This window comes from Arachis ipaensis, chromosome B6 (assembly GCF_059453495.1).
Source record: "Arachis ipaensis isolate K30076 ecotype BB chromosome B6, ASM5945349v1, whole genome shotgun sequence".
NCBI classification, from domain to species: domain Eukaryota; kingdom Viridiplantae; phylum Streptophyta; class Magnoliopsida; order Fabales; family Fabaceae; genus Arachis; species Arachis ipaensis.
The window spans coordinates 68,028,472-68,053,244 of NC_142441.1; the positions used below are offsets into that span (position 1 = coordinate 68,028,472).

The following is a 24,773-nucleotide window of genomic DNA, read 5'->3' on the forward strand; positions in this document are numbered from 1 at the left end:
TATTTAAATTGTAAAAAAAAACATTGTTCCCTATTCAAAGATGTAGCAAAATTGTACAACGTACTTAAGATTCTCATGTATTACAAAATAAGTATGGAGGAAAAAAAAGAGAATAATTTAGAGTATGGAGCTTAAATTTAGGTGGCACACTAACTTTCTCTCTTAAAAAGTAGTACTATATTTGATGTCAGGTTTGATTCCATATACGCATATTTTATCATGAAAAATATTATTTATTCATTTAAATAGTTACATATTATTTAACTTTTATATATACACCATCTATTCCTATTAATTATAATGTAGTAGCATTTTATGATGTGATTATAGTATCTATACTGACTATAAAACTTTAACAATGTATACTTGAAAAATATAGCTAGTTGACTTCAAGAGTAGTTGAAACTTGAAAGAAGAAATCATTAAGTTATCTCAAATAATGATAAAAAAAAAAAAACAATGATTTAACTAATGTTAGTTCCAATGACATGCAATTTTTATAATTAATACAGAATGATTTTATACAAAATCTTAGATATAAGTTTTATTCCAGAAGTTCAAAACCTTGAAAAAAACCTATATTTCTCATGGAAATTTAAAAATTATTGTTACTATGGTAGTGATTTCTCATAAATTATTCACTTGATCCTCAACTAAATATCATAGTTGATTTTCATTAAAATTATTAACACATACATGTTATAAAATAGATAAAATAAAAATAGAAAAGATTTTAGTTAAAAAAAAATTAATAGATGAAATTGAACAATTATTTAAAAATTACTATTGTTAAATTTAGTGTGAAAGTGATATGATAAACTTTGAAAAAAAAAAAGAGAGAAAAATATTTTCAAATTAAAAACTGTTACCAATTACCATATACTTAGAATGGTTAAAACATTGTAGCTTTAAGCACCATAGGTACCACAATCATAGGTAATATAGAAGACACCTTATAAATGTTTTTAGTAATTAAATTTAATAATAATAATAATAATAATAATAATAATAATAATAATAATAATAATAATAATAATAATAGATAAAATACTATTTTAATCTCTAATATTTAGTCTAAATATTATTTTTGTTATTAATGTTTGAAACTTCTTATTCCATCTTATTTTAGTCTTTTAATCAAAATATTTTTTTTTTCAAAAATACTCTTTATCTCTGTTAATATCTCCTTCTTTCTCTTATTGTTTTATCATTTTTATTTTTAAATCACTATAATCACCATTATAACTATTATAATTACTATTTTTACCATTATCTCAAAAGAAATTATAATAAAAAAAGATATATTTAAAAAAAATAAAGTTTTAAGTTTAACCAAAAAATTAAAATAAAATAAAGTGTTTGTAATAAAAATAAAATATTTTAAATATTAAAATAAAATTAAAACTTAATCTAAATATTAGGAATTAAATTAATACTTCCCGATAATAATTACCCTTGCAAACATCAATATTCATTGTGCACTATATATATGTGGCCAAATAGTATAATCATAGATATTATTACAATTACTACTACTAAAAACATCATCATGCTAAGCATGAAACCAATCATAACTTTGGCGTGAAACAAACACCATGTAAAATCTATCTGTACAACTCATTTAATTTGACGCCTGGATGCTGACATGATTATTATACATTATGATTATGATCCTGTCCATGTAGCATGCCAGAGCTAAATTAAATGTTATGCTGCTTTATTTGATCTTATGATAATTTACATTAATTTAGCCAAACTATTATGCTGACCAAATTGATTATTATTAAGCAACATATATATACATACTTTTTTTTTATTATCTACAGTATTTTTTATTTTGACAAGTCAAGAATTAATCCGCTATAAATTTAAATTTTATTTAAGGATTTGTCATTACTGGTTAATAAATTATTGTATATACAAAGTGGAATTCAAATTTTTAACATTTACTTAACCAAATGAGTGAGCTGATCACTCAATCAAACTAAGTAGATTACATATATACATATCATGGTTTAATGAATTAAAGCTATTTGCGTGAGCTTGGTTGTTACATCATCATTTTTGGACCAAGCCACTAAAAGAAGAAAAGAAATAACAATATTATTCATCATTATTATTTTTATTAGGTTAATTGTAGAACATACAAGAGTGTTGTGTTGGGAAAATAGATTTACCTTGAAAGGTATAACAATATGGAGGGGAAAGAAAGAAAGTGCATGAAACCTAATAAGATTATTAGGGTGGGAAAAAAGAAGGAGCAAAAAGCTTAAAAAGCAAAGAAAGAAGAAAAAACCACTAAAAAGCAACAACTACCTCTCTCTTTGTGTCCAAGTCTCCAATAAGCTAAGTAGTGTAACTCATCATCATCATCATCATAATAAATAATAATCATTTTAAGAACCGAACCGCCAAAAGCACAGACAAGTTACAAACACAAAAACATAATAATAATAATCTCTTTGTGTTTTTGTTTGACATATCTCTATCTCTATCTCTCTTTGATCTAAAAGAGAGAGATTGATAGAGAAGGGAAGGTTTGTTATCCATGAAGATTGTTCATGTTATTGCATTGGTGTCTTGATCATCAACTTCATCTCTTCTCTTCTTCATTCCTTTAATTTGGTGTTCCTACCTCTTACATATAAGGTATATATATTCTCACATAAATTTTGTCTCTTTTTCATTTTTGTTGGTTTTTCTATATATTTTGTGTGGGTGTTTGAATAATTTTTATTAGTCAATTCTATATTTCTAGCATGAACTATATAGTATGAAAAAATTTCACATCATAGTGTGTTTCTCATTTCTGAATTCTATTGCAACTCGCAATAATAAGGCTTCAATTTCTGGCTTGTGATTTTTATTTATTTATCTATTTATTAAAAAAAGGCTATTTATGGATTATTTACTAAGATGTTTTTAAATATCATATAGGAGGTAGGTTTCTATTATAGGCCTTTTCCCTATGATTTTTTTTTTCTACTCACAAATCTCAATAACATAGAATATATCTGTCGAATGAAGTAGGTTTTTTTTCCCCTAAAGAACTGCAAAATGCAAATGTACGATAGATGCCTTTGATGTTTTTTTATTAGCAAGAAAATTAGGAGAATAATAAATAAGAATTTGAAGATTTTATTAATTAATTCGAGCTAATGTATCATCATGCACATATCTTAAAACAAGCAATTATGACGCAATGAAAAATACTTGCTCCTAGGAGTAAGAGAAATTTTACCTCCACCTATATATATATATATATATATATATATATATATATATATATATATATATATATATATATATATATGTATAAGTCTTGCACCATTGGAAGTTGGATATAAGTAGTTAAAATTTTAGAATGAAGCATGATTTATTATTATGATGGTGATGTTATGGGAAGGAAAAATTTATTCATTTTTTTTTCTCCATGAAATTGAAAGAATAACTGGCAGAGCTCATCATGCATGTAAGAAAAAAAAAATAATACTAAATAAGAGGAATTTGTGGTAATTGGTAATGCTAAAAGGTCAATGGGTTTTGTGAGAAAAGTATTCCTTGGAAAATAACTCTTACAATTAAGTTATTCAATTTTTTTTTAATAGATATAAACCTATTGGATTGATGGTTGAGGTCTTTTCATCCAAATTGTGCTTTTTTAATGAAATAAATTAAAAATATTATTAAAAGGATGACTCATACTTCATACATATAGCGAAACATATATGGTTGAGTTGGTTTCTGATTTCTTTTGTCTCCTCATAGATACTGAATGGCCATTATTATCCAACTTAATGCACTGATTCAGCATAACTAGTGTTAAAATAATATAAAAGGCTTTAGAATTGATTGATTTTTTTAATGAAAAAGTTTTATACAACTATACACAATTAGGTATAATTTTCCCACACACATCCTTTGGAGTATATATATGTTTAGGCACCATATTTTTTTTTTCTATATTTATATATGTTATCTTATATATTTTTTAACAAATAATCAATTATTAGAATAATTAAATAATGTCATAACAAAATAGTCAAATATTTTTGCAACATCATAATTACTTTTTTATGAATATTAAATATATATTTTTATATAAAAACAAATTAGTTGATTTTTTTATGTATATAAATATGATAAATTCTAATATGACTATGCTATAATGATTATGATTATTATGGAAGTCTTATTAAAATTAAAATTATACTTTATTTTTAATATTTTGGTAATATTTTTTTTAAGCAACACTTTTTAAAAAAAATGTTACTTTAATTTTAATAATATTTTTTAAAACACTATGTAATCATGATAACATAGTCATATTAGAATTATATATATAAAATCACTTTCTGGAATCTAATCAAGTGGGCTTGGATTTTTCTTTTTTCTAATATATAAATTTCGTCTTTTGAGCCTTGCATGAATAATCATGATATCGTGAATGGAACATGCCTTCTTCCACTAAAAATAAGGTGGAGGTTGTGAATTCAATCTCATATAGGTAAGACTTTGATCAACAAAGGAATATTCTAGCTATAGATTTTTTTTTGGGCACGATTGTTTTATCATACAATTTTTTTTCTCCTTTCAGATTATTCTCTCTTTTTCACTTTTTGGTCATGAGTTTTAGGTTAATTTATTGGTTATTAGTGATGGTTGATTATTATGTTGTTAGAGAGAAAATTGATGAAACAAGTACCATACGGTATAGTATAACCGTATAAGATATCATAACGGAATTTTAATTATATGGTAGGCACACCTATAAAAGTAGTATTGGTTTGGAATAATTTTCGGTCCATGATAACAAGCATAATATGGTAAATTGAATGAACAAAAATATTAAAATGATAAATAAATAAATAAAATTTCTATGTCCGGTTGGACCAAAGTGAAAAAAGTTGGTACTATTATTCTCTGAAGTTACGTGAAGATAAAGTCACTAACTCTTATTCCTTTAATTTAAACCCTTCTTTCATTAATTCCTTATGACTATTGAAATAATGGTGTGGAACACAGGACATAGAAGAAGATCATAGTGAGGTGGAGAACAATAAGTTTCTTCTTCTGCTTCTTCTTCTTCTTCTTCTTTCGTGTGCGCGTGCGTGCATGCTGTGTTGAAGAAGAGATGGAGTTAGGGGAAGGAAACAATAGTAGTAGTGGTGGTACTAACCATAGTTGTGGAGAATCATCATCAAAGGAGTTGTATTCTTCATCATGGTGGAGTCAATTCAGAAATGTATCAAATCCATGGATGGCAAGATATGTGTATGGCTTCATTTTTCTTGTTGCCAACTTGTTAGCTTGGGCTGCACGTGATGAACTCACTAGTCTTAAGGCTTTAACACAAATGAAGGGTAAGCTAATTATTTAGACAATTTAATTAGCTTATTGATTTAACTTTATAGTATTAGCATAAACTGTTTTACACGCGCATTCAATCAGGTATGTTATATAATTTCTTTTTGTCTACGTGGTAATCCTGGCAGGGCTAAGAGGATGCAAGGTTGGGAAAGATTGTTTGGGTGCAGATGGTGTTTTGCGTGTGAGCTTTGGCTGCTTTGTATCCTTTGATTTTCTCATCAATCAATTCTATATATGCAAGAAAAAGTTGTTTAATTATTTCTAAGCATTTGTTTGAACCTTAATATGTCTGATAAGCTATTTTTCATGATAATGTATTGGTCAACTGCTGGCACTTCAAAATTGAAGGAAGGAAGAGATAGATGGCACTCTGGATGGTGGTTAGTTAAGATTGTTCTCTGGGTTGCCATCACCATCTTCCCATTTTATCTCCCCTCTGAGTTTATTGAAGTTTATGGTTGGTAAAATTGCATCCATTTAACATGTTTCCTAGAATTAGAATATATACTCGAATAAGTTTTTAAGAAATTTTACATCGGATGTTTTTATCTTAAAAAAAAAATTATTATGTTGAAATTTCTGAATTTTTTAAAAATAAGATATATAAATCTCTATTTTAATCGAATTTATTATTTTATTTGAACAAATAAATCTTCAAAACTATAACAGGATTTATATATTTTACTTTTATAAAGTTTAGAAACTTTGACATGATAAAATTTTTTTGGAGACAAACACAATATTTCTTAAGAACCTATTTAAATATATACTCTTAGAATTAATTACCAATAATAATAGTTGTACTCATTTTGTATCCTACACCAGATTAATAATTAGGTGTCTCACACATCAAAACATTAAATGTGTGAGTTAATTTAGTGTACGATATAAAATGAGTCACTTGGATATTTTTTCAAAATTGCTAATATTACTTTTATTATTGACCATAGTTTTTGTTTTTTTGTTTTTTGGGTTGGACAGGGCAGGTTGCACATTTTGGGGCCGGGTATAATTTATGGCTCTATCTATCCTCAATGAATTTGATTTGAGCAAATGACTATTATAAGCAATGATTTGTGATTGGATTAAGGTGTTTATTTGTCTCAGGGTTTTCCTCCTAATTCAACTGATAAGCATAATCAGCTTCATTAGATGGTTGAATGATTACTTCATCACAGAAAAATATGCGGAGAGATGGTAATAAGATTCCCACTATGTTAATTTATTGAACTACTTTTGATTGATTTATTTACAAACATTGATTGATGATGCAAGCAGCCAAATTCAAGTGATGTTATTTGCAACAAGTGCATATTTAATATGCTTGTTAGGGGTGATATTGATGTATATTTGGTATGCACCACAACCATCTTGCCTCCTTAATCTTTTCTTCATTACTTGGACCTTGGTACTTCTCCAAGTTATGACAAGTGTATCACTCCACCCAAAAGTAAGTTTTTTTTTTTTTTTGGCTCAAATTCACCATTATGTTTTTTTTTTTAAATAATAATTTTCTTTCAAATTTTCTTCCAATAGGTGAATGGTGGTATTCTTAGTCCAGGGTTGATGGGGCTTTATGTTGTGTTCCTTTGCTGGAGTGCAGTCAGAAGGTAGGGTTATAAAATCTTTGCCTTTACTTTTTGTATTATCAAATATTTACTTATTATAGTTTTATTTTGATGTATAGACAACAACATAAAATATTTTACATAATAAATTATATCTATTCTTCCACATGATTATTCGGACCATGAACATAAAAAACGGTTATATTTTGTTGATATAACAATATAAAATATTAATAGTGCATATATAAAATTCGATCCATATATTTATGCCTTTGTTAACTTCTAATGTTTACAAACATAGTTGCTAACGAGTTATAACTCAGATAGCATAGTCTTTCCATACTTACTTAGAGGTCGCGAATTCGAATCTCACTTCGGATTGCACTGTGCATGCAGTGAACCGGCCGGAAACAGCTGCGTCGCGAAGGCAGGCTATGCATACGAAACAGACTGGCAAAGCATCATTGTAAGGAAATTTACTTTCTTGTTCAACTGAAATTTGGGCTTTAATTAGTTGTAATTGTTCTTCATAACATTATAATTATGAACTTAACAAAATAGCTAAATTTTATTTGTATATGCGAGGCTAAGTTATATATGCTTATGACTCTTTTATTGTTGGTTGATATGAGATTGTGATCTTTTTGTGGCAGAGCTTTGTTGTTGCAATACTAGCCATTGTTATTGCAACATTTTCAACAGGCATAGATTCCAAGTGCTTTCAGGTTAGCTCTAGAATATGAATTATATTCAATTTGAACTTTAGGTAGCTTTTGGTTAGCTCTATATGAATTATATATATCCTTTTTATCTGCCACTAATTAAAAATTATTTCATGGCCCACATAATTTCAAAATATTCTTAAAATCAAACTCATTTTTTATCCTACTTTTACTAACATGCTTTATTTAAATGGGATTAACTAACATATGTGTTTTAAGTACACAAATTAAGATTATTATTAGTAAAAAATTTTAAACGTTTCATTTTAATAAATACATAACAATTACATTAAAAATTGAACTTTGTACATTTTTTATAATAATTTTTTTATTAATAATTTTAATATGTGTCTTAAGGGCACAAGTTAGCTAAACTTATTAATAGTTGGTAGTTAGAGCAAAAATAATAATAATAATAATAATAATAATAATAATAATAATAATAATAATAAGACAAGCAGTAAATATTTTTTAATTTTCAAATGTTTTTGTATTTCTAAGATATTTGCATACGAGATATTTTTTGGACGAAATTTTTAAACTAGTTTCTTTATCTCTAAATACTTGAAGGGATACAAAAAACATGTCTCTGTATCCTATTATTTTTTGTGTAGAAAAATGCTATCATAAGGTTAGGATCTGGAATACATAACTGACAGAATCTTGCAGTTTAGGAAGGAAGATGCACCTGCAGAAGAAGAAGATGATGTTCCATATGGTTATGGCTTCTTCCATTTTGTTTTTGCCACAGGAGCAATGTACTTTGCAATGTTACTCATTGGTTGGAATAGTCATCATTCTATGAAAAAGTATGTGATTGCATCCTAACAATGGTTTCATAGTATTTTTATGTTATGTACATTAGATTTATTGTATTGCTATGTCACACAAATTTCTTTTTTTTTCTATATAGAAATTGACAAGAGTAGTTTTTCAGGGAAAAAAAAAATAACTTTTACTTTTGCACCTATATTTAAAAAAATTGTAAAATCGCTTTCTTTTTTCCAAAGTAAGAAACAAAAGCAACCTCAGTTTTTAGTTTCCCTCTTTTTATTTTTTAATATATAGTTTATCACTTATCACTCAAATATGAAGTTGATTATGTCTTTCTTGAAGATCAAAATAAATTCTGTGAAAATTATATGAGATGTAATAATCCATATATTGTTCTTGATTCAGATGGACAATTGATGTGGGGTGGACAAGCGCCTATGTCAGAATAGTAAATGAATGGTTGGCAGTCTGTGTTTACTGTAAGCTCCAGCTCTTTGATTTTCATTTTTTTTTATTCCGAATTTTGTCTAAATGGTGAAAAACGGGGAAAAATTTTTTTTGAACTAATAGCCTAATAGGGATATAAATTATAAACATTCAATTTTAAGGGAGATATATTCAATGAATTTAATTTTGATGCACAGTATAAAACAGTTTTATACGTATATCTAATCACGTAATGACACATCATAAAAAATAACTACTATTTTTATTTATTACATGAATAATTATCCAAAAAAAAGGATGTGATTATTCAGTTAATATATCAAAATTAAACTCATATTCAACATCAATAAGACTTTATCCAGAGTAGTATTATCTTGTAACATTTAATTATGCAACAAATGTTTTCTTTCAGCAAAGTGTATTTTTAAATAAAATCTATTTTAAAATACTGAAAGTGGTGAATTTATAGTTAAAAAATAGCAAAAATTGATATCTTTTAAAGCATAATGTGTAGTACGTAAAAAAAATAATGTTATATACATTATTTTTGTGTACACTATTCTTATATACTTTCTATTTTTAATATTAAAAAATATTGATAAAAATGTGAAAAAATATAATAAATTTATTTTTTTAAAATTTTAAATATTGCTAAAATAGTTATGTATCCATAATTTTAACAGTTAATTTCAATTAATATATTTTTGTGTGGAATTTCTTGAGTAACAAAGGGGCAACTAATTACTAACTTTTATGTATGATTTGATTTGACAGTGTGGATGCTATTGGCTCCAATCATAAGAAAAAGCAGACAAAGTGATTCAACATGAAAGCATCCCTTTTATTATATGGATTCTTAGATTTGATATTGTGAGGACTAAGATCTTCAAATTGGCCCATGCATATATAGATATATGTAGTAGACTCCTCAAGCTGCAGATTTCTCTCCTCAAGTCTCACAGGAAACAAAAACAAACAACAATTGCAACTGTTACACCCTGGAAAATTACCAGTCACAAGGAGTGGTTATGGCACACACATACATATATAGATTATTTTGTTCACTCCATTCAGTGGATGGAACAAAGAAATGCACCACATTTTTTACCTCTTCTCATCATGTATTATAACTCAGGGAGCATACCCTAAAATCATTAGTATATTCTCTTCAGAAATTTCATCTACAATTTGCCACTGTGTCCGTTCATTATTTTCCATTTAACTAAAAGATCGATTAGTAAGTAGTCTTTGCTGTTCTTTCTTTCCAACAGTGCCAGAACAATAATATAAGTAGATCAGGTTTTAGAAAATAAACTATTATTCAAGAATAAGGTGGTTTAATGCTGACAATAATTTAGTTTGTCAAACAAATATTGACAAAGCACTTCCAATTTTTCGAACGATGTTGAGCCAGAAATTTTACAATGGTGGTAACAATCCTACATAGCTAGCAAATATTATATCTCAGTATTTGGTTAATAATAATTTACATCTATATTTATAGACGTTTTGCACACAATAAATATATAATTTACACATATATTTATCAATTTGTATCCATATTTTTTAAAGTTTACATACATAAATTAGTAAAATTTATTTGTTAAGACAATTTAATATTTATGTTGGATAAATAATGACTAAAAATATTAAAAATTGCTTATCCCAAAAATTTCTCATAAACTAATTGTCAAGGCTAATTTTTTTGGTTATGGAGGAGGGGCAGGTGTTGTGTCGGATTATGGAATGAAGGGGTGCTACACCGAAATGTGGGATAGCTTTTAGCTCAGCTTTGGTAGGAAGAAATCGGACCTTCCGAGTTCTTTGTTTTGAAAATTTTGTAAGCAAATCGGAGAATCCGTTTTGCGTGTAGTATACGAAATTCACCTAGAACAAATCGGACCGTTTTGCGTGTATATATAGTGTACACAAGAGGGTCTGAATTCCCATCAGTAACTCGCAGGATCCGATTACTGTATCCCTGACACCACAGCCCGGTAAAGCTCCTCTCCTCTCCATATCCGCGTCCTACACTAACGTTGCCTCCATAATAAAATTAAGAGCAATGCTAAGGAACCAAAAGGGTATTAGCCAAAAACCAGCCAAATACTTTTGGGTGAATCCAAAATCTCTACGAGTTAATGTATATGGATGTTTCTTCTACTAAGTATCAGAATGTTTCTTTTTCATACTAAATGGATGTTCTTTTATATATTTTTCGAATTTTTCTGTATTACAAATGTGAATGTCTCTATTTCTTTAAGAATTTCATAATTTTTTTAACTTTATAAATATTTAATTATTTTTGCTAAAATATAACTGGATGTTTCTTTTATTAAGGGTTAAGTATGATTTTGGTCCCCAACGTAGGGGCTGAAAATTTATTTCGTCCTTCGCCTTTTTTTCGCTTCAAAATGGTCCCCAAAGTTTCAGTTTGTTTTAAAATCGTCCTTTTTACCAATTATATTTTTTATTACCAAATTACCCTTTATTAAAAAAATTATAAAATAAAATAAATATAAGATAAATAAAAAAAAAGAAAAAAAAGAAAGAAAGGGGGATACAGAAGCGGGGTGGGAGAGGGGGGGCGAGAAAGAAAGAAAAAGGGGGGGGGGGGAGGGAGGGAGGGAGGGGGGCCGAGAAAGGTGTGGGGGGTGGAGGGTGGAGGGTGGAGGGGGGAGAGAAGAGGGACGCCATGCCGCCGCACCGCCGCCCGCCGACCCTTCTTCTTCTTCTTCTTCTTCTCGCCGACCCCACCGCCACTTCTTCTTCTTCTTCTTCTTCTTCTTCTTCTTCTTCTTCTTCTTCTTCTTCTCGCCGCCCGCCGACCCCACCGCCACTTCTTCTTCTTCTTCTTCCCCACCGCCGCACCGCCGCCCGCCGCTTCTTCTTCTTCTTCTTCTTCTTGCTGATTCTGGGTTCTTGATGATGATGATGATGATGATTTTCTGATTCTGAGTAATATTGTTGTTTGACTTTTCTGGATTTTCTGAATTCTGAGTTTTGATGAGGATGACGATGATGATGTTGATTTTCTGATGTTGATTTTTCTGGATTTTCTGATGTTTTGGTGTGATGGATGCTGGTGATGGAGTAGCAATGGATGGGGGTGGTGGTGGTGGTGGTGGTTGTTCTGATTCTGAGTTCTGATGGTGGTGGTGGTGGTGGTGGTGGTGGTGGTGGTTGTTCTGATTCTGAGTTCTGATAATGGTGGTGGTGGTGGTGGTAGGTGGTAGGTGGTGGTGGTTGTGGTGGTGCTGGTGCTTTGCATAATTTTGGAAAAGAAGGGAGAATTTTGGGGAAGAAGGGATAGGGACATTTTGGTCCGAATGACGATTTTAAAACAAACTGAAACTTTGGGGATCATTTTGGAGCAAAAAAAAAAAAAGCGAGGGACGAAAAAAATTTTCAGCCCCTACGTTAGGGACCAAAATCATACTTAACCTTTTTATTAAGTATTAAGATGTTTTTTTTCATATTAAATGAATATTTTTTTTTATATTTCTGTAATTGTTCAAAGATTCCTTTTGGCTAAAATTAAATGTGTAGTTTGCAGTCTCTTCAATCATCAAAACGGCACCTAAAACGCAGAGAGCAACATATATCACAAGAGCTAATAGTTTTGTTTCCAGGTTTGGGACACGAAAAACTCTTCCATCAAACCAGGAAACTCACAGTCCAAATGCAGAAGCAAAGGTAATTAATAATAAACCCCACAAATCTTTCTTAGTTCTGTTCTCTCTGTTTTGTTGACTTTTTGACCTTGCAATAGGTTGGAGGGTAAGGTGGCTATAATCACTGGAGCAGCCAGTGGAATCGGAGAATAAACGGTGAGACTCTTCGCCAAAAACGGAGCCTATATCGTCGCTGCCGATGTTCAAGACGATCTCGGTCATCAAGTCATAGCTTCAATAGGCTCAGATAGAATCACCTGCCGTCACTCAAGCACGTGCGCCCTCAGATTTGCGATAACTGCCGCAACGAACCTGCCGCCGTGCGATGCGCCACCGACAATAGAGATCGAGCTCAAGTTCAACTCCAACTGCAACGGCGGCTCCAGATGTCGGTGATAGAAGAGGAGTGGGTCGCGATGGAGATGCGGAGAGGACTTGACGGTGAGAGAGAGGGATCTGTATGTGTGATTGTTGGAGGTGAATAGGTTAATGTGAGAGAAAAGAGAAATGTTTTTATAGATTTTAATTAGGTTTTTTTAATTAATTTTAAATTTTGAATTTAAAAAATTTAAAATTAATTAATTATTAATATAAATTAATGTGATTTTGTTTAGTTTTTGACTGGTTTGGTTCGTATACTTCTCCTAAAATTAATTTGCGAATTGTCAAGAGCAGTCCTATTCGGAGCGCTCAGCAAAGTATTATTTTTTTTAATTTATTTTCATCTTATTATCTTAAATATGCTGAAATCCATATTATAGAAGATAAGTTCATTAAACCTTTGTCAAATCAAATACGACATAGGAAGAAACTTATCCGAGCAACAATATCAAATTCAATTATTTACTTTCAATTTTATTTCAAAATACATTTTGATGAACATTATTTCACAAAATAGAATAGGATACAATCGTATAATAATATTCAATCTATAAATCAGGCTAGCAGGAGCTGGAAGAATTTTTATTCAATCTGTAAATCAGCTACACACACATTTTTTTTCGGTCTTACACTAAACGCACTCAGCACAGTCGTACACACTAGAAAGGGTTCTATATTCTATTTCTGAAATTCGAACTCTAGTGTAGTTGATGAGAGGCCTATAACTCCTCCATCGATGCCAAGCCTCAGCTGCAGCTAGACATGTTTATTTCATCATTATTACCATAAAATTTGTTTCAGGTTTCTATATAATCAAATCCAATAGATCTAGCAAGAATGTTGGTTGATAACTTGACTAGTTGTCGAACATACTTTGCTAAGTGTAATCTTACTCATGTCTCCGATATGCTCTCTAAATCACTATCCCAAATTCTAAGAAGCCTTCCGATTCAGTTCAACCCACTCACATGCTTCCAAATACCTATATAAACTATACTCAAGTAACCCAAAGAAACAATCTAATGAGCACTCCTGTTTTTGAGTTGTGTGACCGCCATGCACCAGTAAACTTCATGCACAACGCTCCTGCGTCACTGAATTACGATGACCCCTCCATCTCCCAAATAATGCACAATTGCTTTACCTCTCATCATTTGTTCACTGTTTGGCTCCTTGTTATGGAAAATCTGGTTTCTCCAACTCTTTTATTGTTATGGCAACAACAGTTCTAAACTTGCTTCCCTTGGTAACTTTTGAACTCGTCTTGTCTGGATAATTCCATCCATCCTACTACTTCCTCTGTCCTGATAATATTACTCCACGCTACGCATTAATCCACTCCAAGCTTCGTTAACGTTTAAACTTCATTTTACATTTTTTTTTGTGACTATTATTTAAAATTTAAAACTCACTTTTTAATTTAATTAAAAAAAGAAACAAACAAAGAAATAAAAAGAATGAGCAAATATTATTAATTTACCCGAGGGTGAACCTATTAATTGTTAAATGCCTTTACTTCATGCAGTAGGACAGAAAATTAATTCAACCCCTGGAAGGCACTAACCTACGAAATGAGATCCTCTTAACATTCTGGGTTTGGGTAATAATTTCAGTAAACAGATTGTTTGGCATAGAAATAGAATTTGGCTATAGTAATAGATGAGTTTACAGAGAAAAAAAAATGAGTTTATGTACCTTCACAAAAAGAAAGACCTTCCCAAAATTGAGATTACAAAATCATACATTAGAGTAAAACCGAAAAAAAAAAAGGAAAGAAAATTAAAATACAACTATGATACTAATAAGCACACCACTACTCAATCGACACGACAATCTTAATTGATGAACGCATGGGTTCACCCTTCACCCAAATAACAATTGTCTCTACCAAGGGTTTTTATACCCGCTTGACTCTTCTCTTTCTTTTGGGGTACAATATTTTTCAGCTCTTCTAACTCATTCCTCTAGCACCCCGCTTCCAAAAAAAGGCATTGTCTCTTCACCTTTCCTATAGTAACAATTTGGCCGTGTAACAAACATTTGACTTCGACCAGGGTACACCACAAATCTCTCAGAATGCGAATATGTATCACTTTGACTAACAATAGAAACCAAAACTCATCCAAATTTGTACAGGGAGCAACAAGTTGATGCTTGATTTTACAAGTTCAGGAAGACACATTTTCACATCAGCCGAATGGGTTCCCCCCTGCAGGGAAGGGATTAGAGGCAGGAGTGGTGGAGAATGAATTAGTTAGCTGCTGATCTGGATTTGACAAGCCGAAAACAGCTCCTCCAGTTCCGAAACTACTAGCTTCTGGCCTACACATTCAGTTAAAAATTTCCAAGTTATACTATGCTAAGCAACTATACACAAAAAGTGCCCCAGGGAAAAATCATTTCACAAAACAGGAAGCTCAGGTAATTGCACCTAATAGCTGCACACCCAATCTATGTTTGGTTTTAGACAAATAAAAGGTTAACTATATCATTGAACTTGATGCCACATTTAGGATGTTACTTGAAGGATTACACCCAAAAGATGAGCTTCCAAGAGTATATAATGTAAACAAGCTAACCTATAACAACCAATTGAAGGAGCTCATTAAAAATTCACAGTCCGTAGTTACCTTGGCATTGGCAAGTTAGGTGGTGGCATTTGTTGTACCATGTAATTCCCTGTAATTTTCAGATGGTTCAGGCTCAAGATAGTAGAATAATGATAAAGCCAAAGAATTTCAGCATGCAATAGTTGTTGACAAATGAATCAAAAAAGGATAACAATACTTGCTCCCATAGCTGATGGAAGAGTTTGTGCTTGTCCAGGCAGGACAGATACATATGATGATGACGGGGGCGGGATCCAGGCGTGTGATGGATTACCCATGCTTGCAGGATGAATTGCTCCTGAAGGTGGCATACTAGGCAGAGCACCATGCAAAGATGACATGGAAGGAAACTGGTCAAGGGAAAACAAAATAGAATATCATCAACCATGACCAACTATTTTTCCCCTAAAAGAAACTTAAAAGGTAATAGTACTATGAATTAATTGATGAATTGGCACATCAGAGAGTCAGCATGTTATCATCCTTCACTATTCCAGATTTCAATGACACAACAGAGAAAACAAAGAGCGATTTTCTACCATTTACTGAACATCCATTATTCTTAAGAGTGAACGCTCAAATTTGTCCCTCAACTTTTGCATATGAGTCAAATTGGTCCCAACACATCTGTTTTCAAGCCCTTTGATCCATGTTGATTTGGATTGTTAAGGTTCATGTAGAATGCAACAAAAAGTCGACTTTATGGTACACATCAACATGTATCAGTGTGAAGAAAGAAAATGGGTTACTAACGTGATGCATGTTAGATAATTTTGGGGGGCCCAATTTGATTCAATAGAAACTGGAGGGACCAATTTGACTCGCGTGTAAAATTTAAAGGAGCAATTTGAGCATGTTATTATCTTATTAATAAATATGGTTCAGCTGAAGTGCATGATGCACACACCAACGTATATACTTCAGTAACTAGATAAAAATAAATAAAATAAAACAAAAGAAAAACAAAAAAGAAAAAGGAAACAACCCAGAAACTCGAGTTCATCACTTGTACAAAATCAAATCCAAATTATATCATACCATTTATTTTCTGAAATATGCACTTTAAAAGAGTGAAATCCCCCCTCAGAAATTTCAAATATTATGGTTTAATACAATATTCATGCACAATCCACAAATTTAACTTTGGAAGACCATGAAGTATGAACTATTATTGGCAACACGTTAATTATAGTTAAAACAAATGAAAGTCACATACAGTTGGTGCTTGAACTTGGGGAGATTCACCGCTGGCATCAAATGGATTGACAGATTTTGATTGCTGCGGAAAACTTGGCATGGGCTGTAACAGTGAGCAGACATTATATTAGTGAAATGCATCAAAGTTTTGTACTAGCCAAAGATTCAGATAATCTTGCAAGCTAATCAATTTGGATTGTAACAGTACCACCACATTATTATATTGCACTGAGACACCCATGCCACGGGGAAGACCCATGCCATGGGGAAGACCCATTTGCCAACCTGGAACCGGCGCAGGATAGGATGGGTATTTCACAGTGAATAGATCCTGCATGAATCACAAAAAACTGTAAGACAAACAATACATATTTGCAAGCAATCTTACACATTTAGTAGATGATTATAAGGTAAATCTAAGCTGCAAGGAATACCTCAGGAAGTTCTTTTCTTCCACCTGATTTTACTTCAGTGGAAGGTTGTGAAACAACACTGATTGTATTGGCAGGGTTTATAGCATCATGGTATGCATGTGGCATTGGTGTATTTTGATGCCCTTGAACTGTCGGCACAGAGGATATATTCCATGGCTGCAAGATATTTTCAATGAAAGGGTGAACAAATACTATGCCAGAAATTAACAAGTAGAACAACTGAAAAGAATACTCTACTAGCCAAACCTGATTGTTTACAGCTCCACCCACATGTGGTTTATATTGTTGTGTGGAATGGGTAGCATTAGCTTGAAACAATGGTTGCTGATGCTGCAGACCAGTCCACTGTCCTGCATTACTAGGAGGCGGTGCTGTTGCCAGTCCAGGAGATGGTCCTGAAGAACCACTTGGTGGAAAAGCTGAGAAACCGCCGGCACTTACAGGTGTTGTCGCATTGCCCGCAGGAATGGCTGTTGCAACAGTTGGGCCAGCTTGGACTCCAGAAAGATGTGCAGGTAAAGAAGCTGGCACTGACAATTGCGACAACACAGATTCAAGTGGATTTACATTCACAGGGCTTGGAGTTGAATTTGCTGTAGCTCGAGAAGCAACATCAAAAGAGGCCCAATTATCAGCACTGGATTTTTCTGGCTGCACAACAGGTTGAGACACATTAGTTTGTTGGGCTGGAGGAATTGCCGGAGCAACAGGTGGTTCAGGATCAGCATCGAAATCAATAAGGCTCTTTGTAATCTCAGGCTTAACATCCACTGGATTCCCATTGCTGGACGCCAAGCTACTGGAAGATGTGGTTCGCTGAAATAACGAGAAATGTTACTGTGTTATAAAATGCATTTGTAGTCAGGTACTTACTAAACTAAAGGAGACAAAAGGACAGGTCTGTCAAACCATACATACTTGCAAAAGGAAACACTGAGCCACATCACAGAGAAAATTAAGAAAGACCCCAGATTAACAGTTAACATTCATGCTAATTGTATATTAAATTTTTTTTTACATGCTTGCACAGGAAAGCTTGAAATATTGATAGTAATAAATTCACCAACAATTTAAAAACATCATGTCAAATGAACTAACATCTAGAATGAAATAACAGTACAAATATCAAATTTAACAGACAAAACATAGTTAACTTGCTATAGCATATAAGTATGTGGCTTCGTTTTAAGCAAACCTACCAATCAATGATAATAAATTATTAAAAACATCAAGATCAAAAAACACAGATGACTAAATTATACAAAGACTACACAGCAAAGCCGGGTCATAAAGCATCAAGATCAAAACACAAATGACTAAATTATACAAAACAACATTGATATTTGATGATAATTTCACCTGTGTCAACACAGAGCCATCTGCAGCTTTACCACTGTTTGGTTTGGGGGGTTCACTTATCCGAAGAGGTACTACGTTTTCCCCCAATATCTCTCTAACAGGTCGGACCACAGGTGGACTGGAAGAACCAACATCTCTGGCTCGATCAGGAGATTGATTTTCTACCTTATAATCCCCATCAGATACTCTACGATCTTCACGACGCCAATCATTGACTATTGGAGGACGACCAGGACTCCTCCCATAGTCACCATATTGCCTACTTTCTTGATCATATCCAGGACTTCTTCCACCTGAACTAGACCTGTCACTATAACGCCGTTCATATGTGTCCTCGTATGGAGGGCTTCTAGACCCTCCCTGATACATGTCATTTCTCCTGTTTTCATAGATATCATTGTCACCCTGCATAACATGCAACACATAATAGAGTTAGATTCAGCTGATAGATTCAAGCCATCCTAACTGCCAACTATGTACTTGAAACAGCGAACAATTAAGCACCTTTCCTCTTGGTGGTTTGTCGTTAGCCCTCTCTACAGTAAATCTTCTATCCACATAAACATGCTTAATAAAGTCCCGGAGCCGATCAACATTACTGGTACCAAATATATCAAATTGTCAATCAGAACAAATGAAACCCTGCAATTATACATAATCACAAAAGCAGGTAGTTACCTGCTATCAGGAAAAGAATTACGTTGTGCATCCCATTCTTTAAAATAAATTTCTTTTGCACGCTGCAAATATTAAACAGAAAGAAGTCAAACTGAGAAGTATACAACATTAGGAAGACAACAAAGATCTCTGGCATGATTATAGAACCAACAGGTATCTTTACCTGATTTCCTCCTCCTTGAAGAGCATTTACTTCTTGTGAAGTAAATTTAGCCATTGAAATTGATTTAACCCTATGGGTGAATTCGCGGCTGCAAATTAACATAAAAACAAAGTTGGCTTGCAGAGAAAAGCATGCAGTAGAAAGGAACCCTATAATTATGTAGTACAGCATAATAGATTTTAAAACAAATTCCAGTTTTATTAACACAAAAATAATGAGAGCATGCACATTGTTAAGTTGTGTTTTTTTCCATGTATACAATTTTATGAACTCCGTGTCCAAACCATTAGAAATTATACCCCAAAAACATAAAGGTACACATTTTCAGCATAAAGATGCTTAAGCTTCGCTAACGAGTAGAAATTCATGAGCAAACCACATCCAAAGCATGTAAACAAAAATCAAACAGGAAAACATAGGTCCACTAAAATAGTATTGACATATGGTATAGGGCTATAGGCAAAGTTAACATAAGAACTTACTGTATTCCACTACAGTTTGTGCAAACAAACGTCCAGAAATTTGTGCAGACATATTGTGGTCCCTTCAGGAAAAAGAAAAAGAAGGTAAAATTAACGTTATACATATGTAATAATATCACGTGCAATAATTTCCTTTCAGATAATACATTAAGAATACTCTAAAACAATAATAAAGATTAACAACGCTTAAATTGAAGACTACAAAGTCATTATAAAGATGGCTACACAAGAATTAACATGAATCTTGATATCAAATATTTCTGTTTTTGCATGAAATCTAGAGAAGTATCAGTAGCTAATGGATTCTTTTATCATCCTTGCACAGTTTCACTTTTTGTAGTCAACAGGCTACAGCATTGCCAGTGACAACAGGTACTCGTGAAAACATTCTATCTATCAAGGTTGAAATTGAGGTTAATATCCAATCTATCCTTTTAGTTTTGTCAATATTAAACTTGCAAATTTTAAAGAGGTAGGTTGTGTTGTGTTTGGCAATAAACAGGCAATATGAAAGTTTGTCAAATCCTTATAGCAGGGATCATGGATCACAGATGGTATATTGTTAAATGCAATCTACCATTTTCCTGAACAATGGTTCCTGAAACGGCCAGCTGCATGCACAATATGAACAAGTGCAATCCCAAAATTTAATACAAAAATCCTATGCATTAAGATCGAGAGATTCTGTTATTAATAAACTAAAGAGTCACATTAAGGAAAAGTGGAAAACTACATACTTAATTCATTACTATAACTTTTCAACCACCTGACTCTTAAATGAATGATCCCACTTATTCACACATGCCATAAACATGCAAAATCACACAATACTATCAGTGGATTTGGTAAAACTTATTGGAGAGGTACTTGAGTTTTCAAAAGCATAAGTCAACATTTGTGTCTGGTAAAACAAAATATTCATGTGTTTATGCTTTTCGCTAAAACATCTATGGAAATACTTTTTAAAGATAACTTCTGCCTTTTAAAATTAAAAAAAATCTAATATAACCTTATATATTAATAAATAAATATCTGAATTTATTCTTACTCTATTATATTTGTCTATTATACTCATCTTAGATTTTAAATGCAATTTTTCTAAAACACTATTGATAGTTGGTTGCCTGTGCTTATTGGAAGTTACTCTTATCTTATTTTACCAAAGATAGTTTTACTTGCTACAACTTTTGAAAAGTACCAGCTTCAACAAACCCACTCTATATGTGTGCCACTACATTTCATCAAATTGAACAACTTCGATTGCTGCAAAGAACTACTCCCTGTGTTCCAACGATTTTATTTCTAGTTCCTACTTTCTACTAAGCAGTAATCCACTCGAATTCACTCCCGCATGATCACTACATAGCTAACCTGAATCTACCATGAAATGAGGCTAAAGAGCATCAATTTTTCAAAATATGAATAACAGAAAGTTCAAAATTCACTACTACATGTAACTTGTTGGAGCTCTTACCAAGCTGTTGCAGTTAATGCATCTTCGATTTGGTTCAAGCTTAAGAAGACCGCGAATTACGCGCTCGTTCTTCTCATCTTCCTTCAGCCTACTCGCCATCACCAATTCCTGCAACCTCTCAAACCTTTCAGTAACAGTCAAACACCAAGTCAAAGCCGATTCCAATCAGAAAACAATTTCTCAAAAAACGAACCGTAATCTTCGTCAAATTCAGTTCGAATTCACAAAGACTAGTACATCAATTTTGTAAGCGAAGAAGAAAGGTGAAAAGTTAAGAGCAGATCTGAGAGAGAAGGTTGAAGTGAAAAACCCTAGGAAGTTGAAGTTGAAGAAGAAAATGGAGAACTCACCGGAATTGAACTTCAGAAAGTGGTTTCAGGTTGAAGAGAAGAGATCCACCGCGAAAAAAAAAAAGAAAATAGAAAGAAGAAAAGAGATCGCAAATACAAATTAGATGAGAGAGAGAGAGAGAGAGAGAGAGAGAGAGAGGAAGATGGATGTTTCTTAATTGGTAGTGTAGTTGTAATGACGGCTTTGTACAGCTCATAGACGTTTTAGCCAACAAATTCTCTGTTTTCTTTTTTAATTACTATGTTTAATAATTAATTAAATATTGTAATTAATATTTTAAGTTTGGCCCTCTTTTTCTTCCTTGGTCGTTCTAGTTTTTAGTTTATGGTGTTGATCATGAAGCACGAGTTGTTCACTTGTTCTTCTGCATCAAATGAAAATACGGCGTTACTTGTGCTTTGGAACGTGTTTAAAACATGAATAAATCCAACAAATTTATTTGGCAATTATTATTTTCTTTTTTTCTTTTTCTAATGATTACAAAAAAATACTAGAGAACTAATGTAATTTTATTATTTTTAGCCAATTAATTATCCATATTTAAAAATATAAACTAAAAATATATTATTAAATAATAATAATAAATAATAAATTCTACTAATGTTTGAACATTTCTCTTACAGAAAAAATTAACAAGGTATGTACTTAATAGACTTTTAAAGTAAAATACAAATTATATGTATAAATTACAAATTAAAGAGTCAAACTTGTTAAATATCTTTTTATCATTTTTACATAACTTTAAATATGATCAAGAAGAATAGGTTGTCATAGATTTATAGATATTTATTTGAACGCTATATGTTTAGATTATTTGGTTATTTAGGGTTACATGCAAATAGAAAAAACAAAAAAATAAACAAAAGCAAAACAAAATAAACCTCAAAACTCATTTTCCCGTGCGAATAAGCAGAAGGTTGTTATGACAAACTAGGTAAACACATATTACCCACAAAGAGAGGAGTAAATGTTTAACGTGGCATCCAAAATTCAAATTGCCTATCAATTAAATTTTTTACTTTTATAAATGATTAATTATGTCTAGTCACCAAAAAAAAATGATTAATTATGTCTTTTAAATTAAAAAACGTGAGTCTCCATTAGTTTTCGAATAAATTGTCATTTAACAGTACTATTGTATATTATTAAGTGTCAGGTTGATAATATAAAAACAACGTTGTTTAAGGAGAACTTATCTGAAACTCGCTCTACCCTTAATAAGATCCTGAGTTTTCATTTCTTCTTTCTTATTCTCTATCAACACTTCATTCTAAAAAGTTATTGTTACTGGAGACTCCTTCACCACATGTTATAAGATATCGAGACTGAGTTTCACTCTCTGTGTCCCTGACCATCTTTTGAAACTATGGTTGGTGTCGCATGGCCATTGTCACAAAAGGCCTGTTAGAGAATTATTAGAGAATTATTAGAATCATTTTAGATCAGTTAGTATCGTTTATATTTATATATCATATCTGTATATTAATTGTAGGATTATATGCTTTTATTACTTTGATTCTTCTGACACCTATATATACCCCTTGTACATTGTACTTTTGATCAGATTGAATAATACACAAAACACTTTCTTTAGTTTGGTCTCTTGTTTCTAACATGGTATCAAGAGCTTAGGTTATTTTTTTCAGAAACAATTGGTTTCTAGTCCTTTTATTTTGTTTCCTCCAGCAGTACTTTGTGCTCACTTTTCGACTTCTTCCCGACGCTTTGGTTCGTCATCGCCACCACCCTAGCCTTCTCCTTGTTGCGACGTTTCCAACGCCACCAGAATCACCACCGTACGCCGCCGGACGCGCCGCCACGCGCCAGTCAAAGTTGGCTGACCGGTTGTTGCAGCCCTCCCTCTAGACGCCTCCAGCGCCGTTGGATCAGCGCCTAGATCAACGACTCCAAACACGCCACGTGTCACCAAGCAGCCAGATGGATCCCGCTTCGCCCGCGTGCCCGACCCGAACCGCCCTTCAACCCGCGTGTTCGCCCGCCCAGTCAGCGCCTCCCTGTCTCCAATCACGCAGCGCCACGTGTCCCTTTGCGCTGTCGTGGCCGCTGACGTGTCATCTAACGTGGCACTGACTTGTCGCTGACGTGGCACACAGTGGGACCCTCTCTAAGATTTTTTGGTGAGCTCTTTCCGATTCTGCCCTCCGTTTTCTCGTTTTTGGCTCCCAAGTTGCAGTTTTTCTCTCCTCTCCGTGATCTTTGTATCTGCTATTATCGAAAAGTCAGCTGTTTTTGCTACCACACACAAAAAGGATATATTCTGTCGAAATTGTAACCGTTTTGGGCACCTCTTCTCCGTCTGTCACTCTGTTGAATGTCGCACATGCCATCAGAAAGGTCATATTAGCTACCATTGTTCACAACTTTTCTGCCATTATTGCAAGCTCTCTGGACATTTGATTACTACTTGTCCTACTCGCCCACCACGTCCTAAGTCTGCTTCTGCTATTGATGCTACTCTTGAATCTACCACCTCTGCACCTCTCAACCTGTCTCCTGTCTCTTTATCTGATATTGCATTTCTTCTTCGGCATCTTCTCTCCCTTTCTGGTAATACCCCTGCTGCTCTTTCGACTCCTTCAGGTGATTCTAAATGGTATTTTGACTCGGGATGCTTTAATCACATGTCTCCATTGAGTAATCTCTTCTCGTCTCTGTCTTCCACTACAAATGCACCTTCTGTCAATACTGTTAATGGTTCCCTTTTGCATACAACACACAAGGGTTCTATCTCCCAGCCGACCCTTAATCTTCCTGATACTTATTTTATTCCCAACTTAAACTTTAATCTTATTTCTGTTGGTCAACTTGTTGATCTGGGTTTTGAAGTCACTTTTTTCGTTTCTGGTTGTCGTGTACAGGATGCTCGGACGGGACAAATCATCGGGACTGGACGTAAGGTCGGAAGGTTGTTTGAACTCGAGAAGCTTCATATTCCTCCTGTACTAAATCTCTGTGCTGCTTCTTCTCCTTCTACCCTCCACTTATGGCATCAGCGTCTTGCCCACACCTCCTTAGAAAAACTGCGTCCTCTTGTGTCTCAGGGTGTTTTAGGTCAGGTTCCAAATGAAT

At 32.7% G+C, this 24,773-nt stretch overlaps 2 protein-coding genes across 6 annotated transcripts; one reads left to right on the forward strand and one right to left on the reverse strand.

Moving 5' to 3' along the window:
* The first annotated feature begins 2,221 nt into the window (after positions 1 to 2,221).
* Positions 2,222 to 10,068, forward strand: LOC107644352 (uncharacterized). Of its 4 annotated transcripts, none has more exons than XM_016348188.3 (13): positions 2,222 to 2,649; positions 5,026 to 5,363; positions 5,496 to 5,569; positions 5,668 to 5,827; positions 6,352 to 6,376; positions 6,478 to 6,567; positions 6,649 to 6,820; positions 6,907 to 6,980; positions 7,335 to 7,404; positions 7,592 to 7,663; positions 8,330 to 8,469; positions 8,840 to 8,913; positions 9,656 to 10,068. In XM_016348188.3, exons 2-13 carry the CDS (start codon positions 5,135 to 5,137, stop codon positions 9,709 to 9,711), a joined length of 1,236 nt encoding a protein of 411 aa, XP_016203674.1. In that variant the 5' UTR covers positions 2,222 to 2,649; positions 5,026 to 5,134; the 3' UTR covers positions 9,712 to 10,068. The 4 variants fall into 4 exon arrangements, 3 of the variants coding, with proteins under 3 accessions (XP_016203674.1, XP_016203675.1, XP_088348045.1); XM_016348189.3 differs by lacking the exon at positions 2,222 to 2,649 and adding an exon at positions 4,437 to 4,507; XR_001621322.3 differs by lacking the exon at positions 2,222 to 2,649 and having other exon boundaries at positions 4,991 to 5,363; positions 8,335 to 8,469.
* Positions 10,069 to 14,560: 4,492 nt separating this feature from the next.
* On the reverse strand, positions 14,561 to 21,914 carry LOC107644351 (uncharacterized). Of its 2 annotated transcripts, none has more exons than XM_016348187.3 (14): positions 21,683 to 21,914; positions 21,333 to 21,440; positions 19,859 to 19,920; positions 19,377 to 19,464; positions 19,214 to 19,275; positions 19,040 to 19,133; positions 18,536 to 18,940; positions 17,423 to 17,992; positions 17,177 to 17,332; positions 16,951 to 17,073; positions 16,762 to 16,845; positions 15,724 to 15,895; positions 15,567 to 15,615; positions 14,561 to 15,258 (listed from the first exon to the last, which is right to left on the reverse strand). In XM_016348187.3, the coding sequence occupies exons 2-14, from the start codon at positions 21,429 to 21,431 to the stop codon at positions 15,126 to 15,128; spliced, it is 2,097 nt and encodes a 698-aa protein (XP_016203673.1). In that variant the 5' UTR covers positions 21,432 to 21,440; positions 21,683 to 21,914; the 3' UTR covers positions 14,561 to 15,125. The 2 variants fall into 2 exon arrangements, with proteins under 2 accessions (XP_016203673.1, XP_016203672.2); XM_016348186.3 differs by having other exon boundaries at positions 21,333 to 21,456; positions 21,683 to 21,890.
* Positions 21,915 to 24,773: the final 2,859 nt, after the last annotated feature.

What these genes read in the sequence shown, in the direction of transcription:
- LOC107644352 (XM_016348188.3), top strand. Translation starts at nt 5,135, where the DNA reads ATGGAGTTAGGGGAAGGAAACAATAGTAGTAGTGGTGGTACTAACCAT. An exon ending in GGCTTTAACACAAATGAAGG is followed by an intron (nt 5,364 to 5,495) that starts GTAAGCTAATTA and finishes TAATCCTGGCAG; the next exon opens with GGCTAAGAGGATGCAAGGTT. An exon ending in CAGACTGGCAAAGCATCATT is followed by an intron (nt 7,405 to 7,591) that starts GTAAGGAAATTT and finishes TTTTTGTGGCAG; the next exon opens with AGCTTTGTTGTTGCAATACT.
- LOC107644351 (XM_016348186.3), bottom strand. Translation starts at nt 21,879, where the DNA reads ATGAGCTGTACAAAGCCGTCATTACAACTACACTACCAATTAAGAAAC. An exon ending in CCCAAGTTCAAGCACCAACT is followed by an intron (nt 15,896 to 16,761) that starts GTATGTGACTTT and finishes TCCCTTGACCAG; the next exon opens with TTTCCTTCCATGTCATCTTT. An exon ending in CCTAACTTGCCAATGCCAAG is followed by an intron (nt 15,259 to 15,566) that starts GTAACTACGGAC and finishes CTGAATGTGTAG; the next exon opens with GCCAGAAGCTAGTAGTTTCG.